Below are 16236 nucleotides of genomic sequence, written 5' to 3' on the forward strand. Positions count from 1 at the left end.
TCCCAGTAAAATGTGAGTACAATTATTTTTTTACCTTATAAACTCCCAGATCTCTGCATGGTTGAATGAGGATAAACATAAATTTCTAATTAAACTTCCAGCACTATTTTCATTTTCACTCTTTCCTCCATCACAGGGAAGCCAAAACACCCCTTGTTTTCCACAACCACTTCCACAAGCTCCCTCTTCCACTATCACTCAGCAACTTCTCCTCTTTTGAGGTTCATTCACTCCATATGAATGAATCCACCCAATCAAGATTCTAGTAGCTGTTAATTACCATTCTCTAGGAAACTCTCCATTCTTTCTCAATGAGTTCAGTGCCTTCTTTACAATCTTTCTCTCATTCCCAATTCCCACCTTCATAGTGAGAGACTTCAGCCTTCATCTTAATATTCCCTTCAACATTCTCAGTCCCCAGTTCCTCAGGGAATTCATTTTCCCAAACTCCTCCTCCATCTCACGTCAGCTGTATACAGAAATGCTAACACCATTGATTTTACCCTAACTCATGAGTGTTTTACTTTTTTGTTCATTAATTCTGAAATTCCTCTGTCTTGTTATAATCTCTTACCATTCCACTAGATTCTCTGCCTTGTAACTCCCAACCCTGTTCTTCATCCTTACCTTGACCTTCAATTCCCCCCACTCCTCAGTTCTTTCCCAGGTCATCATCCCTGCCTGGTTATCCTCATTTTCTTACCCATCTTAACCTATTAGTGAAACACTTCATCTCTACACTGACCCCTTACCCTGTGATAAATCTTTCCAAGCCAACCCTCAGCCTTGAATGACTCCCATCATCTACTCTTTTTGCTCTTCTGTGCATAGGACTAAATGAAGCTAGAGAAAATCATGAAACTGTGTTGCCTGTGTTCTTTCAGATTAATGTTCCATAACCTTAACTAGATTCTCACTGTGGCAAGGCAACTTTTTTGCACCTCTGCAATCAATTCTCAAACTGGCTTTTCTAAACCTTTGCATCCCTCCTCCAATTTTTCATGGCTCCCCTTCTCCTCAGCATCTCATCTCAGAACCTTGCTTCGTATTTTGCTAAAAGAAAGTAACACCATTCACTGAGCTCCCTCATATCCCTTCCTCCTTATCTCACATTGATCAGATGCCTCCTGCTACTATCTCCTCCTTTACCTCGGTCTTACATGAGGCAGTGGACCTTTTCTTCACTAAGGGTATGCTTTCTGCACACACAAATGATTTCTTTCTATCTCATCTTTCCGAGACGATTTCCCTTTCTATCATTTTCACTTTCACTATTCTTTACTCTCTCTCTCTCTCTCTCTCTCTCTCTCTCTCTCTCTCTCTCTCTCTCTCTCTCTCTCTCTCTCTTTCTCTCTCTCTCTCTGTTTTGGTTTCTCTATCACTCTGTCTGTGTCTCTCTCCCCTCCCTCCTTTGTCCCTTGGTCCCCTATTTCCCCTTTCTCTACCACCACTCTGCCCCCCAACCACTAACACTCCACTGCTTCCTTACTACTTACAAACTTGCGCATGTCTCTCCTGTGTTCTCAAACAATTTTACTGCATCCATCATCCATCCATCCATCCAACCCTACTAGGTATCATCTCATATATCTCCTCCATTTTATAGATAGAGAGCTTGATTCTTTTCTCTTAATCTCTTCACTCTCTCCAGTCTGGCTTCCAGTCTCCAGACCAGATCTAGAATATCCCATCTTCAACTATCTCAAAATGTATGTCACATTAAATATATATATATATATTATAGATTCAATATTCCCCAAATTGAACTTTTTCTCTTTCCCACCAACCCTTTTTCCTCTTCATAATGTCCCTATTATTTGTTAAAGTCAACATCATCTTCCCAATCACCTGGACTTGGAATCTAGGTGTCATTGTCTACTACTCTCTCTCTTTCCCCCATATCCAATCTGGTGCCAAGTTGAATTGATTCTGCCTTTGCTACATCTCTCATATACACCCACTTGTCTCCTCTGACACTACCACTACTCCAGTGCAAGCTCTCACTGCCTTACACTTGGACTAACAATGCCTGCTTGGTTGGCCTCTTCTCTCCCTGCTCCGGTTCATCCTCCACTCAGGTGTCAGTGACCTTTCTACAGCACAGGTCAGACCATCACCCCCTTATTCAGTATGTCAGACAGTTAACAAGCAATTTTTAGCACTTATTATAGGCCAGTCACTGTGCCAAGTCCTTGGAACACAAAAGAAAGTCAATTCCTACCCTCAGGGAATTAAATTCTAATAGGACACATGTAAATAGACATACAGATAGAAAATACATACAATGTAATAAAGAGGTAATCTCAGAGGGAAGTTGTGACAATTGTGATTTTTGAAATACATTGTGTCATGTTGTTGTTATAAGTGAAAATATAGAGTCACAGGGTAAGTGGTCCTGGAACCATAAAACATTTAAGCAATAACAGACAGCCAGTACTTTCACATGGCCTGACTTATTCTGATACTATGAGTAACCTCAGCTCGTGAACAGACTCCCAGAGACTGCATGGCTGTGTACTGGCACTTGCTGTTGGAGTCCCAGAGTCCAGCATCAGGAAAGGATTCTGGGGAATTTCCCCAACACATCCAGGTTTGATTAAGACTCCCCTCTCTCACATGTGGTGCTGATTGCCAGTCCCAACCAAACCAAATGTTCCTTTCAGGGATAAGACTGACTTTTTGAGACACCACTCTGAGGTTTTATTCTAATTAAGATTTTGCTATGGTAGGCGTCTCCCTCATGTGAGTGTCCTAAATCTCTGTTAATGTAGGTTGCCATATAGTGTCTGTGTGTGTGTATGTCACTGTGTGTATGTGTGTGCGTGCGTGTGTGTGTGTGTGTGTGTGTGTGTGTGTGTGTGTGTGGTGCTTTCATTTTTGCCTGCTTGGTGCACCACATGGTAATAAAGCTCACACTTCTCCTAGCTTCCCAAGGACCAATTTTCTATAAACTGGAGCCCTTGCTCTAGAAAGCCCTAGCAGTGAGGGGTATAGGAAGAGGAAGAGGAGGGTAGGTGAGACGTCTTAAAGAAGGTGGGATTAGAGCCTTCTCAGTTGCCTTCAAGCAATTCCAGTGGTAGGGGCTGCCAATGAAAGTCATACTTGGGAGGTAGAGAATTGTGTGTGGGGACAACAAGCAGGACTATGTTGTAAGATTGCAGAGTTCATGGAGAGAAGCGTGGCCTCCTCCTACCTCTAGTCTGCTCAGGCTCCTCCACATTCTCTTCCTCCTTCTTGATTCTGGAAAGGAATATTCCATTGAACCTATCCATGTTCACTCCTCCTCCTTCTAGTTTCCTCCAAGAATCGGTGCTAATCCCTTCAAGAAGCCTTTCCCTGTCTCCTTTACTGCCAGGGCCTTCCCTCTTGGATCATGTCCAGTCTATCCTTTTTAGATCTGGTTAGGGTGCAGCTGTTTGCCTGCTGTCTCCATTAAACTGTAGAACTGTTGAGGGGAGGGGCTATACTTACTTTTCTTTGTATGCCTAGAGCTTGATATAGTGCCTGGCACATAATTGGTGCTCAGCAAATGTTTCTTGACTTTATTTGATATTCTAACAGGGGGAGAGAAAACAGAAAGGAGAGCTAAAAAAGGAGGGGGAAGGGAGAATGGGGGCAAGGCAGGGGGTGGGGAGGTGGAAGAGATCAGGGAGTAAGCGAGAAGGGAAGAAAGCAGCATGAAGTAAGCTCCCCATGGAAGGCACAGTGAGCCCCTAAAGAGTCCTGCATTGGGAGTCCTTTGGGTGGGGGAATATAAGATCTGTCTTACCAGTTTACATCTGTAAAATACAAACAACAGCTAGCATTTCTATGATCCTTTAAGGTTTACAAAACACTTTATAAATAGTGTCTCATTTTATCCCTGCAATAAGTCTGAGAGACACCTGCTATTATTACCCCCATTTTGCAGGTGAGGTAACAACCAGAGGCTGAAATGACTAGGCCATGGTCACACAGCCATTAGATGGTTTTGCTAGGTCTAGGTCCAGTAGTCTGCATCATCCAGGCAGAGGGATGGTCTTTAATCTCATGCATGTATGATCCTGGAGCTCTTCTTCAGAATTCTCCAACCTTGTCTATTATCTGGCTTTCAGCACTGGGGATGAGCATGCGCCTGGCAACTGGGGTTACCTGGATCAGGTGGCTGCCTTGAGGTGGGTCCAGAAAAACATTGCCAACTTTGGAGGAGATCCTGGCTGTGTGACCATCTTTGGGGAGTCTGCTGGGGGAACGAGTGTTTCCTCACATGTAGGTGATAAAGACATGAGCCCAATTTGAAGGGGCCCTCTTGTATCCAAAACAAGTCTCAGGGATCAGAGTTTTTCTTCTTCTTTTCTTATCCATCCCCCTCTAGAACCACTGGGGCTGCTGACTTCTTTCTCTAAGACTGGCACCTGCCCTTGCTTTTCATTTGGAGACCCCAATACACTCCCCTGCCCTCGTCCCAACTGATTATCTAAGACCTTCTTCCTCTTACTTCACTGGAGATAGAAGACGAGTTATCCATTTTTAAAGCCTTAGTGACAACTTTGAGTAAGATCAAAATAAATACACCAGGTAATGATGAAATAACGTAAGACCCAATGGATCTCAATCTTCCCACTGAAGTGCTCCTCCTCCCAATGCTGCTCAGGGCCTCTCTGTGCCTCCCCAGGTGGCCTTTATGACCAGTTGTGGCTGCAGATCTGCTCTCTCCAGTCTTTGCCAATGAGGTTTGAAAGCTTAAGATAACTGGCCCTCATATGACAAACATAAAATTCAAGCGGGATCTTAGAGGCAAAGATCTCCTAACTTGGTAGCCCACCTCCCCCAGGAGTTTGTACACCACTGACATATCCTCCAGGCTGTGATAATGCAGGAGAGGAAGACTTCAGTGGAAAGATAATGCTAAAAAACTAGTAGCTGGTGGGAAAATGGGAAATTTTCATGATATAGTGGAGAAAAGTGTTTAAAGTCATTTAAACAACCTGGGCTTTCTCATAATCTATAAACAATGTGGCCCTATAAAGAGGCAGAGCATTGGAACAGCATTGCTGTGTTACATAGCACAGGCATCTTTTCATACCCTGTTACTGAACCACCCAGAGAGTTCAGGACCATGGCCAAGGCTATTTAGTCTTCTTTTCTATCTAACTATATTTTAGGCCTGGCTGTGCCAAAGGGCTTAAGGGCCAGGGTTCCATAGAGAGGCCACTGTTTGGGACTGTCCTGTATGGCTACCTTAGGGGTGTGGCAAGCTAAGCAACAGTCCTGGCTTTCAGAATCACAGTAGGGAAAAAGTCCCCATGACTGCTTCTTCCTCCCTCTGCTGTGCTTTGCTCCCCCAGGTTCTGTCCCCCATGTCCAAAGGCTTGTTCCACAGAGCAATCATGGAGAGCGGTGTGGCCATCATTCCTGGCTTGATTTCTTCCACCTCAGAAATGGTTGTGAATGTAAGTTCTCTGTTCTTTTATCTTTGTAATCATTCTTATCCTTTCTTAGCTTATTGATCTCCCAACCCCATGGTCCAGTGTCCCAATGACCTTCTGGCTCTCCTGGGCTATAAAAAGGTATAATGGAATTCCATTGAATGTTCAAGGTTAAAGTTATCATATAGATCATCTAGTTCAACCCTGTCATTTGACAGAAGAAGATACTGAGGCACAGAGAAGGAGGATTCAGCTCCTGCCTCTACTTCTTCCTGTGCCTGTGATTTTAGGTATGGTAATTCCTTCTTAGGGCTTCCATTTCTTCCTCTGCAAAAGTAAATTCAATTAAATGGTTTATAAAGTCCTTTCTAGCTCCTAATTATCTTTTCTACCAATCCTAGGATATCAGAAAGAGTACTTTTAGGGGACCCAGGTACAGGTTAGATGGAATGATCTGTGAGGTCCTTTCCACTTCTCTGATTCTGTCCTTCTGTGACTTGTATAAGGTCACACAATGAGCTGGTGACTGAGTTGGGACCAGAACCAAAGTCTTTGAGCCAAAGTCAGGGCTCTTTCAACATACCAGATCCCATCTTGTGTCCTTTAGAGACATTTAGGCCTTTTCTCCCTGAATAAAGGGTAAATACTTTGGAAGCATGGACTGTGCCTTTATAACCTGGTCCTGCCCATTCCCATTCCCATTGGCTGGCACTGAGCCCTGTACATTGTAGGATCATGAATGGGGGACTCATCCCTTAGATAGTCAGACAGATTCCAGTTTGGTTTCCTTTTCTCCATTACTGCATCATCTCCTATAGAAATGAACCTTTGCTAACTTACTGATGAGTATGAAAGGATTCCTCTATTATGATACAGGCCAGGGGTTTCTCTATGAAAATGTTAACCCTCTGTGGGTGTTTCTTTGCAGGTCGTTGCCAATCTGTCTGCTTGTGATAGTCACAATTCTGCCTCCATGGTTCAGTGCCTTAGGAGCAAATCTGAGGATGAGATCCTGGCCATTAGCAAGGTATGTAAGCTGAGAAGCAAGGGTTCCAGTACCAACAAGAGCTGCCAAAACAGCTTAGGGAAGGGCTGGACACTCAACCTTCATTAGATAGGATTGAGGTGAAAATCTTGGGAATATCACTGTCTTAGCCTCAGTTTTCCATTACCAGCTAGATTATCTTCAAGAATATTTCCACCCCCGGGATTCTATGTCTGAAGGTTTCTTCTTACTCTGATGATCAGCTTTCTAAGTTCTCTTCTACCTTCAACATTCTGTGCTCTCAACGTTTTTGTACTAAGGTGCCATCCCTTCCACTTTGGATGTACTATGTCCTAAAAATCCTTCCAACTTTTTGTATTCTAAACATTGCAGGTTCTAAGTTTCTAAGCTTTTTTATTCTGTAGTCTCACAACTCTTTCCATTCTGACATTCTCTGTTGAAAGAATTATAGCTTTATAACTGGAAGGGTCCATTCTAATCTGACTCTAGTTCCAACAGTATTTGTTTCACGATTTCTACCACTGCTGATATTAGACTTTAATAGATTTTATTTTCTAGCTCTAATGTTCTATGGTGTAACATTCTTTAATCTAAGAGTATGGAGGATGCAGTTAGGTATTGTGATGCAGCTAGGTATTCCCAGTGCTGGGAAAACTGACCTGAGTTCAAATCTATCTTCAGATACTTGCTGTCATTTAACCTCTTTGCCTCAGTTTCCTTATCCATAAAATGGGGATAATAATAACACCTACCTCCCAGGGTTCTTGTGAGAATCTACTGAGATAATAATTGTAAAGCTATTGTTGTACAGTGTCTGGCACATAGTAAGCACATAAATTAATGTAATGAGGAGGAGGAGGAGGAGGAGGATGATGACGATGACAATGGTGGTGGTGGTCCCTTCTAGTTCCAGTATTCTGTTTTCTGTCACTTTCCAGATCTAACACCCTCTGGATCTTTAGACAAAAGAATCAGTTGTAGGAAGACTTTCTCTATCCTCTGGGACCGATAGCTCCCACCTAAATATTCCTTTAATAAAAATATATTTTATGTATATTATCTCATGTCAATAATTTTGGAACAACCATGTGCATTTAGCAGTATATGTATGATATCATTCACAATTTGCAGACTTGGGAATTAGAATAATTGAATGAAATCAGAAAGAGGGCTGGGTGACAATTCCTTTTTTATTTGCATCCCCAGAGCCTAGCACAGTTTGGGGATTGATGTGTTGATTGGATATTTTGCAAAGGAGGAAACAGAGTCTCAGAAGGCTTATGTGACTGCCAAATGTCACTTAGTTCACAAGAACCAAGATGATACCTGACCCCAGGCCTTTAGGACCAAGATCTTTATTCATGGCTTTTTGGTCCCTCAAAGAACTACAGTTCTTTGCCTGTACTCACTTAATAGTAAGTGTTAGAGCCAGAATAAGTGTTAAACCAGATCTAATTGCATCTAATTGTTTAGTTGTTTTTCAGTTGTGTCTGACTTTGTATGATCCTCATTTAAAGATTTCTTGCCAAAGATACTGCAATGCTTTGCCATTTTCTTCTTTGGCTCATTAAGAAACTGAGACTGACATGGTTAAATGACTTGCCCTGGATCTCACAACTAGTAAGGGTCTGAGACCAGATTTCAACTTAGGAAGGTGAGTCTTTCTGATTCCAGATTCAGTGCTCCATCCACTGTGTCACCTATCTGCCCCTACATCTAATTACTCTCCCATTAGCAATCATAATTCTCCTTCCTTCCTTCTGAAAACTATTATGTTTTTCATCCTGATCTGACAACAGTTTTGTCATGTGGAAAATGAGGGAGTTGGACCAGATGGTCTTCTAAAGTACCTTCCAGGTCAAAAATCTACAGTGTTATCAACATCCTTTGCCAAAGCACCTGTGAGGTCAAGTTTCATTTTGGCTATGCACACACCAAGGAGATGAGAGAAGAAAGGATTCCTGACTTTCATTCAAACCCAAGCCTAGAGTTCTGAGGACTGAACACTTTGGGGCCTCCATGCCTTTCTTCCCTTATCTCCTTATCTCCTATTACTTCCCTGTGCTCCAGCCAAACTCATCTGTCCTCAGTCTTCTTAGTTCTCTACACTCTCTTACCTTCATGCCATTATTCATGTGTAACTTATGTCTACAGAGTCATCCCTTCTTATTATCATGGTTTATAAAGTGCCTTTTTCATAACAATTCATGAGGTGTGTGTTTGTCCTTCATTGCCGAAGAAGACTATGCCATCAGAAAAATAATGACATGACTTGCACTTGACATTGTTTTCAGTGAGGGAGGGCTCACTTCTGCTCCAGAGCCATCTGAATTCAGTGACCAGGATGACTGGAGATGACCCAGGATGAGGCAGTTGGGGTTAAGTGACTTGCCCAAGACTTGTCAATGAGGTAGGGAGTGAATGATTATTCTCATTTTGAAGATGGCTAAACCTCTAAGGAGATCTCAGTGAATAGAAAACATGGGCTGGAGTCAGGAAGACCTGACTTCATACCTAGCCAGAGATGATTACAACTGGGTGACCCTGGGCAAGTCATTTAACCTCTGTTTGCCTTAATCTATTGGAGAAAGAAATGGTGAGCAACTCTATTATTTTTGCCCAGAAACCCTCATGGATAGTATGGGTGTGCTATGGTCAATGGGGTCATGAAGAGTCAGATACAACTGAATAACAACAAACCTCTGAGGAGCATAGAGGCAGTGATTTACCCACTTCTCCAACATCACAGTCAGTAAGCATCAGACCTGGGATTTAAGCCCAGATGTCTCCCAGTTTTCAATCCAGTCTTCCTTTCTCCCCAAACCTGCTGCCTCTCATAACCTTCCTTTGTCTGTCAAATTCTTCCCCATCTGTTTAAGCCCAATTCCAATATCCCCTTTTAGGAAGCTTTATGGGAAAATATCTTCACAATAATTTAGTCCAATACACTCATTTTGTGGGGCAGGAAATTGAAGCACAGGGAGATAAGATTTGCCTCAAGAAACAAAGTCCATTAGTGGTGAGCCAGGATTAGAAGCCAGAGCTATTGACTTTGAGGCCAAGGCTCTCCTACTGTTCATTTCAGAAGCATTTTTGGAGCAACTTTTATGTCTGGCCTGAGGGGGACACAAAGTTTGGATAAGGGAGAGGTCAAAGATGGAACTCACCTTCTTAGGGGAGAGGGCTTTATGCCATACACAGGTAAGAAAACCTAAGTACACGGGGGTGGTAGAGGAGGGGCTCACAAGCACATGCAGTGGGATCTCTGGAGAAGGCAAGGGTCCTTCTGGCTGCTACTAGAGGAGGCTTTGTGGAAGACATGGCAATTAAACAGGCTCTTGAAGGAAATGAACAATTTCAGTAGGTAGCAATGAGGCAAATGTCATTCTGTCCATGTGAAGAGGAGTAAGCCAAGGCAGAAAGGAAGGAAAAGGGGCTTGACTTTCAGTGGAACACTGCTGATCCACTGTTGATGAAACATGATGTACATGGCACAGGTCAGTCCACATAGTATGAGATAAGGCTGGAAAGGCAGAAGAGAGGGCACTTAATGCCAGACTGAAATGTTGGAGGTTTTGTTTCTTTCCCTTTTTTAAAGTAATGGGAATTCATTGGACTTTTTTTTAATGCAGTGGAGTGTCATGAGCAGATCTGAGATAAGGAAGGTGTGTGTGTGTGTGTGTGTGTGTGTGTGTGTGTGTGTGTGTGTGTGTGTGTGTATGTGTGTGTGGTAAATTATAGAGGGAGACAGTGAGGACAGTTTGGAGACCATGGGGATCTCTAGGTGGTTCAGTGGATAGTGCACCAGCCCTAGAACCTGAGTTCAGACTTGGCTTCAGCCACTTACTAGCTGTGTGACCCTGGACAATTTACTTAACCTTCATTACTTCTGAAAAAGAAAACAATATAGTCCAGATAAGTGATAAAAATGTGTCTAAAATTGTTTGATAACAATGAAAATGATGAGAAAGTAATACACTGAAGGGAGATTGTGGACATAGACTAACCTTATCTTTTCTTTTTTCCTGCTTCTTTCTTTAGTTTTTCAAGGCAATCTCTGGCATAGTTGATGGACAATTCTTCCCCAAGCATCCTGAAGAGTTGCTGGCTGCAGGAGAGTTCAACCATGTTCCTTCCATCATTGGTGTTAACAACCATGAATATGGCTGGATTCTTCCTGTGGTAAGATTCTAGCATTTCCTATTCTGTGCCAGCTTCCTTCTCATCTCAATAGTTCATCCATCTTTAAAGAATCACAGACCTTCCAAGTTGGTCAGCACCATGGTGGCCATGGAGACTAAGCTGGAGTTGAAGGAGAATCCCTACTATAACTTGCTGGACAAATGAACAGCCAAGCCTCTGCTTTAAGGACCTTCAAGGAGGGAAAGCTTACTGCCTGCTGAGGCAACTCCTTCCACTTTCAGGCAGCTATCTTGGTTGAACAGGGTATCATGACATCAAGTAGAAATTTACTTCTTTCTCAGCTTCTACCTGTTGTTCCCAGTTCTGCCTTTAGAGCAAATGGCACCAGTTAAATACCTCTTCCAAGTGACCATCCACCAGAGAGTTAAAGACAATTATCATGTCAGCCCCTGCACTAATTTTTTCTTGGCCAGCAAAGTAAATTCCTTCAACCCATCCCTATATGGCAAGAACATGAATCCCTTTTCAGCTTCTCTATTTTCTGCCTCAAATGTGATGCTCAGAACCAAATAAAACATTGCAGATATACAATTATCCCTTCCACATTGCTGAAATTGGGGGTGCAGTGCTACCACCATCTGGAAAATCTGTGTAAAAATTTTTGTCCCACCTTTCATTCCGGAGAAAAAGGTTGAATTATTATGGCATTAAAAGATAAATATATTAAGACTGTATAATCCTTTGTATTTTATACATTTCTGAGTTTCTAAACTTTTTCTATGTCATCTGCACCCTTCACCTATTATCTGCTGCTTCAGCAAAACTCTCCTAAGATTCTCATTCAGTTTCTTATGCCTTCTCACAAAATAGCAAAACCATGATAGGGAAAGTCAAGATGTGGAAGGGATAACTATAGCCTCCCCAGGGCAGAGAACAAAGGGACCTCCTTGTTCTGGGAAGCTATGCCTCTGTTAACACTCTTTAATGTCTTTGTTTTTTAGGCTGCTAACTCTGTTGACTCATTATGGGCATGTGGTTCAACACAATCCCTAAATATTTTTCAAATAAATTGCTGTTAAACCATGTCTTCCTCATCTTGAGATTGTAAGACTTTGTCTCCATTAAGTTTGATCCAAGTGACTACTGTCAGTCCAATATTCTAATACATCCATTCCTTTTTTTAAGATGCTAACTCCATGATCCATATATTGCTGGCCCTCCTGACTTTGTGTCATTTGTAAATTTGCCTTTTTTAAAATCAGAAAAGTAACCCTGAACAGGTATCCCTGGGAGAATCAGCAATGATTCCACCTTTAGTTATTTTCTCTATGGATGAATCATTTCAGGTACACATCTGCTCAAATGTTTAGTAAGAGAAACTCAAGCAAGGTCTAGTTCCCTTTTGGTTAAAGAATCCTATAGAAGTCTCTTGATTTGGGTTTCTTTTTTTTCATTTTTGGAAGCAGCTGAGGTTAAGTGACTTGCCCAAGATCACATATTTGGTAAGTGTCTGAGGCTGGATTTGAATTCAGTTCCTCCAGACTCCCAGTCCTGTGCTCTATTCAGTGTGTCACATACCTGCTTCAAGACTCTTTATTTCAAATCAACAGTGAATAATATTAGTTCACATCAACATGACACTTTGTAATTTATAGTAATTGCTTTGATGTTCATCATAATAATGTGTTTATCCCCATTTTGTCAAGTAGAGAAAGGAAATGATTTGACTCCAGTCACAAAGCTGGGACTAGAACCTGGGTCTCCTGATGTGAGGCCAAATCTCTTTCCTATGGACTTCAGGTCATCATATCTAAAGGCCATTTGGGGCTATATTAATTTTAAATATGACATGACATTAACAACCATTTGTCAACTGCCTTCTTAAGCATATGAATGTAAAGTTGGCCTATTTATACTAGTCAGAAAAATAGAATTCTACCAGTTTCATTTCTGGCATAATGTATTAGAGGAAGCATCAGGTATTGTCTCAGGCCACTGATCATTACGAAGCAACCATGAACCCCGTTTATTATGTACTATGGATTGCCCACCATTTTGCAGAATATCTTTAACATTGCACCGAGTGTATTTGGCTTTATTCAGTAATTCCTAAACAAATCTCAGGTACCAGTTCCTCTTTAAAGGTTACAGTGACTTCCCTGGATGAGATTTGTTTTGATAATATGTAAGTTCCACAAAATTCTAAAGACTATTCACAATGTGTGATTTTTCTTTACACAGGGAATGGACTTTCCTGGATTCAAAGGAAAAATGGATAAAGAAAGTTTTCAATCATCAGAGCTAAGTGCATTTATGGTGAGATACCAGCTAATCATGCTTTTTTTAATAAGCTATGTATCAGGTACTGGAATAGGTACAGGGACGAAGTGAAATAGTGCCTGCCCTTGAGGAATTTATATTCTACGAGATTGATAACCTGCACACACAGAGATTGATAGAAAACTTACAAAAGCCAGTCTTGGGTGAGGGATAAGGCACTAGCAGCTGGAAGAGGGAGGAACCATGATAGATGTTCTGGAGAAGGTACTATCTGAACTGAGTCTTGATGCAAAGGCATGGAGATGAGAGCTGGAATGGGAAGTATGAGAAACAAGAAGGTTAGTATAACTGGACCATAGAGTATGAGGGGCATAATAAAGTATATATTATTATATACATAATATATATTATTTTATCTATACATAATGTATCGTATATTATGCATATATGCATAATGCATACATTACAGACTGAATGGGGCCATATTGTTAAAACCAAACAGAAATATTTATATTTAATTCTAGAGGTAATGAGCATCCACTGGAATTTACTTAGTTGGGGCAAGGTAGTGAAATGGTCCAATACTGCTTGCAAAGTCACTTTCGAAGATGAGTACAGGATAGATTGGAGTGGGGAGAGATCTCAGGCACAGGGAACAATCAGGAGACCATTGGAATAGGCTAGGACAGGCCAATGAAGGTCCTTCCACCTTCTGACTTTTTTTCTTTCATAGTTACAGAGTGGAAAGGGACTTTGGAGGCCTCATATAGCTCTATCCTTTCCTTTATCCCCACATCCCTTCTACACATGCCCAACAACTAGTTCTTTACTATCTTCTTGAAGAATTTGACCCAGAGAGAGCTGGCCCTGATTGGGAGGTGGTAAAGGGATCTAATGAGACCCAGGACGTATGAATACCAAGCAAACTTGTATGGGCTTATTCCTTCTGCTTGTTTAGTTGATGAGTCAATCCTGACTCTCTGTGACCTCTCTTGGCAAAGGAACTGAGGTGGTTTGCCATTTCTTTCTTCAGCTCATTTTACAGATGAGAAACTAAGGCAAACAAGCTTCAGTGACTTGCTAATACATGTCAGAGGTTAGGCTTGAACTGAGGTCCTCCTGACTCTAGGGTCAGTGTTTATCTACTGTGCCAACTTGCTCCCTTGCTTATTCCTTACAATCAACTAACAAGTATCCCCAAACAATCCACTGCCAGGTAAGTTCATTTTTCTGTTACTCTCTCTTCCTGGATCTCCTATAGGGTATTCCTCCTGAGCTTGGGCATTTGATGGTGGAAGAGTACTTAAAAGATACTGAGGACTTTGGAGAAAATCGAGCTCAATTCCAAGAAATGATGGGAGATTTCATTTTTGTTATTCCTGCCCTCAAAGTGGTCAAATATCAACATGGTGAGTATGGTATGGGCCCTTATCAGAATCAGTGTAATAGTGTCTCATCTCTGGGGCAATGTGTGTTTGTTACCCACAGACTCATGTAGAAGGAAGTTCCTGCTTATGGATTTGGTTTTGTAGCCTCCAGATTGGTTAAATCCCCTCTTTAACCTTCCTCCTTCTTCCCTCCTACTCCCACCTAAACCCAACCAGCATGAACTCAGTGACCACTGTCTACAAATCATAGTAATAAGAATTAATAATAACTCACATTTCTCTAAGTAGATGTTCTCAACATTTGTATAGGTATGCATCCTGGACCCCTTTGACAGTCCAAGGAAAGTTATAAATAACTTCCAGAGTAATGTTTTTAAATGTGTAAAATAAAATACATAGGATGGAAAACCGATAACATTGAAGTCGCCTTGTCAAAGTGCTCAATTAAAAATAAATTCCAGAACCCCTGCTTGAGTGTTTTATTGTCCTAAAACACTTTATGTCCGTGATTACTCTGAATCTTCACAACAATCTCATTCCATTGGATTGAGCATGGACCTTGGGTCAGGAAGACCTGAATTCAAATCTAGACTCAGACACGTTCTAACAGTGTAATGCTGAGCAAGTCATGTAACCTCTCTTTGTCTCAGTTTCCTCAATTATAAAAGGGAAATGATAATAGTACCTCTGTCAAAATGTTGTTTCAAAGCTCAAACAAGATAATATTTATAAAGCACTTAGCAAATATCTAACACAAAGCAGGTGCTCTACAAATACTTATCCATAGGGCAGCTAGATGCCCCTCTATCTAGTGGATAGAGTGCTGGGTTTGGAGTCAGAAAGAGTCATATTCCTGTATTCATACATGTCCTGAGACTCTTCCTGTGTGATCCTGGACAAGTCACTTCACCATCTTTGCCTCAGTTTCATCATCTATAAAATGATCTGGAGAGGGAAATAGCAAACCTCTCCAGTGTCTCTTCCAAGTAAATCCCAAATGAGATCACATAGAGTCAAAAACAACTAACAATTGAATTACCAGCGCTTATTCTCTTCTCCATGGGGTAGACAGACCAGAGATTATTATCTATACCTTCCAGTTGAAAAATAAGCCTCAGAGAAGTAAAATGATCTCCCCAAGGTCTTATAGTTGGTCACTAGCAGGGCCAGGATTTCAACCTAGGTCCTATTCCACCAGACCCCAGCACTTGTCCTGCCTCAAAGCACCTCTCTTGGACAGTATTTGTTAAGGGGCTGCCCTTTAGAAGCTTATCTCTTAATGGCTAGCTACCATCACCCTCCTCCCACACACATGCAAAGGAGGGAATCAGGCTGGAGCCCTGGCATATGGCCCTGCCCTGTGTTCAGTGTGTCAATAACTCTTGTCATTTCTTATGTTTGCGTAGGTCCCAGCTCTCCAGTCTACTTTTATGAATTTCAGCACCGCCCAAGCATACTTAAGGACCTCAAACCAGATTTTGTGAAGGCAGACCATAGTGACGAGTTGCATTTTGTCTTTGGAGCCCTTCGTAAGCAGTGGAGACATGATGGATTGGGATGCTGTGGGTAGGGTGAGGGGAAGGGAGGGACTGTGTCTTTTGTACAGAAGAGGAAACTGAAGTTCAGAGAAAGGAATAGACTAATCTAGCATCACAGAGTTAACAGGTCTAACCCCAAATCCAGAATTCTTTCTGCCCTACCAGGTTACCCCAGGAGGCCTGAAGAGGGCCCAGCTGCCTGAGAAGAGCTTTGGTTTTTCTCTTTCATTCTTTCTTTGCATTTGTATCTCAAACCCTTGGTGCAGTCCTGGGAATAGAGGAGGCAATTAATAGTAACCTGGTTGACTGAGTGATTGGAGAATAAACTATCAGCCTTGGAAGCCTCCTTGATTATCCAGTGAACTGAATCAGGAGATTGAATCAGCTTTTCTGTTAAATTCAGCTTACATGATTAAGCACACACAACACGCAGAGCCCTCTGTTCATTTCTGGGGAAGACACAAAGATAAATA

At 41.8% G+C, this 16236-nt stretch overlaps 1 protein-coding gene across 3 annotated transcripts in view; it reads left to right on the forward strand.

The window, feature by feature from the left end:
* The window catches only part of LOC140521212 (cocaine esterase-like), a 37676-nt gene that overhangs the window by 17055 nt on the left and 4385 nt on the right, over positions 1-16236 (forward strand). For all 3 annotated transcript variants that reach the window (XM_072635962.1, XM_072635963.1, XM_072635961.1), the window contains exons 5-11: positions 4095-4248; positions 5328-5432; positions 6337-6435; positions 10456-10596; positions 12799-12873; positions 14099-14246; positions 15632-15754. In XM_072635962.1, coding sequence (XP_072492063.1) covers positions 4095-4248; positions 5328-5432; positions 6337-6435; positions 10456-10596; positions 12799-12873; positions 14099-14246; positions 15632-15754 — 845 coding nt within the window. The remainder of the gene's footprint in view (positions 1-4094; positions 4249-5327; positions 5433-6336; positions 6436-10455; positions 10597-12798; positions 12874-14098; positions 14247-15631; positions 15755-16236) is intronic.

The sequence above is a fragment of the Notamacropus eugenii genome, chromosome 1, assembly GCF_028372415.1.
Source record: "Notamacropus eugenii isolate mMacEug1 chromosome 1, mMacEug1.pri_v2, whole genome shotgun sequence".
Taxonomy (NCBI): Eukaryota; Metazoa; Chordata; class Mammalia; order Diprotodontia; family Macropodidae; genus Notamacropus; species Notamacropus eugenii.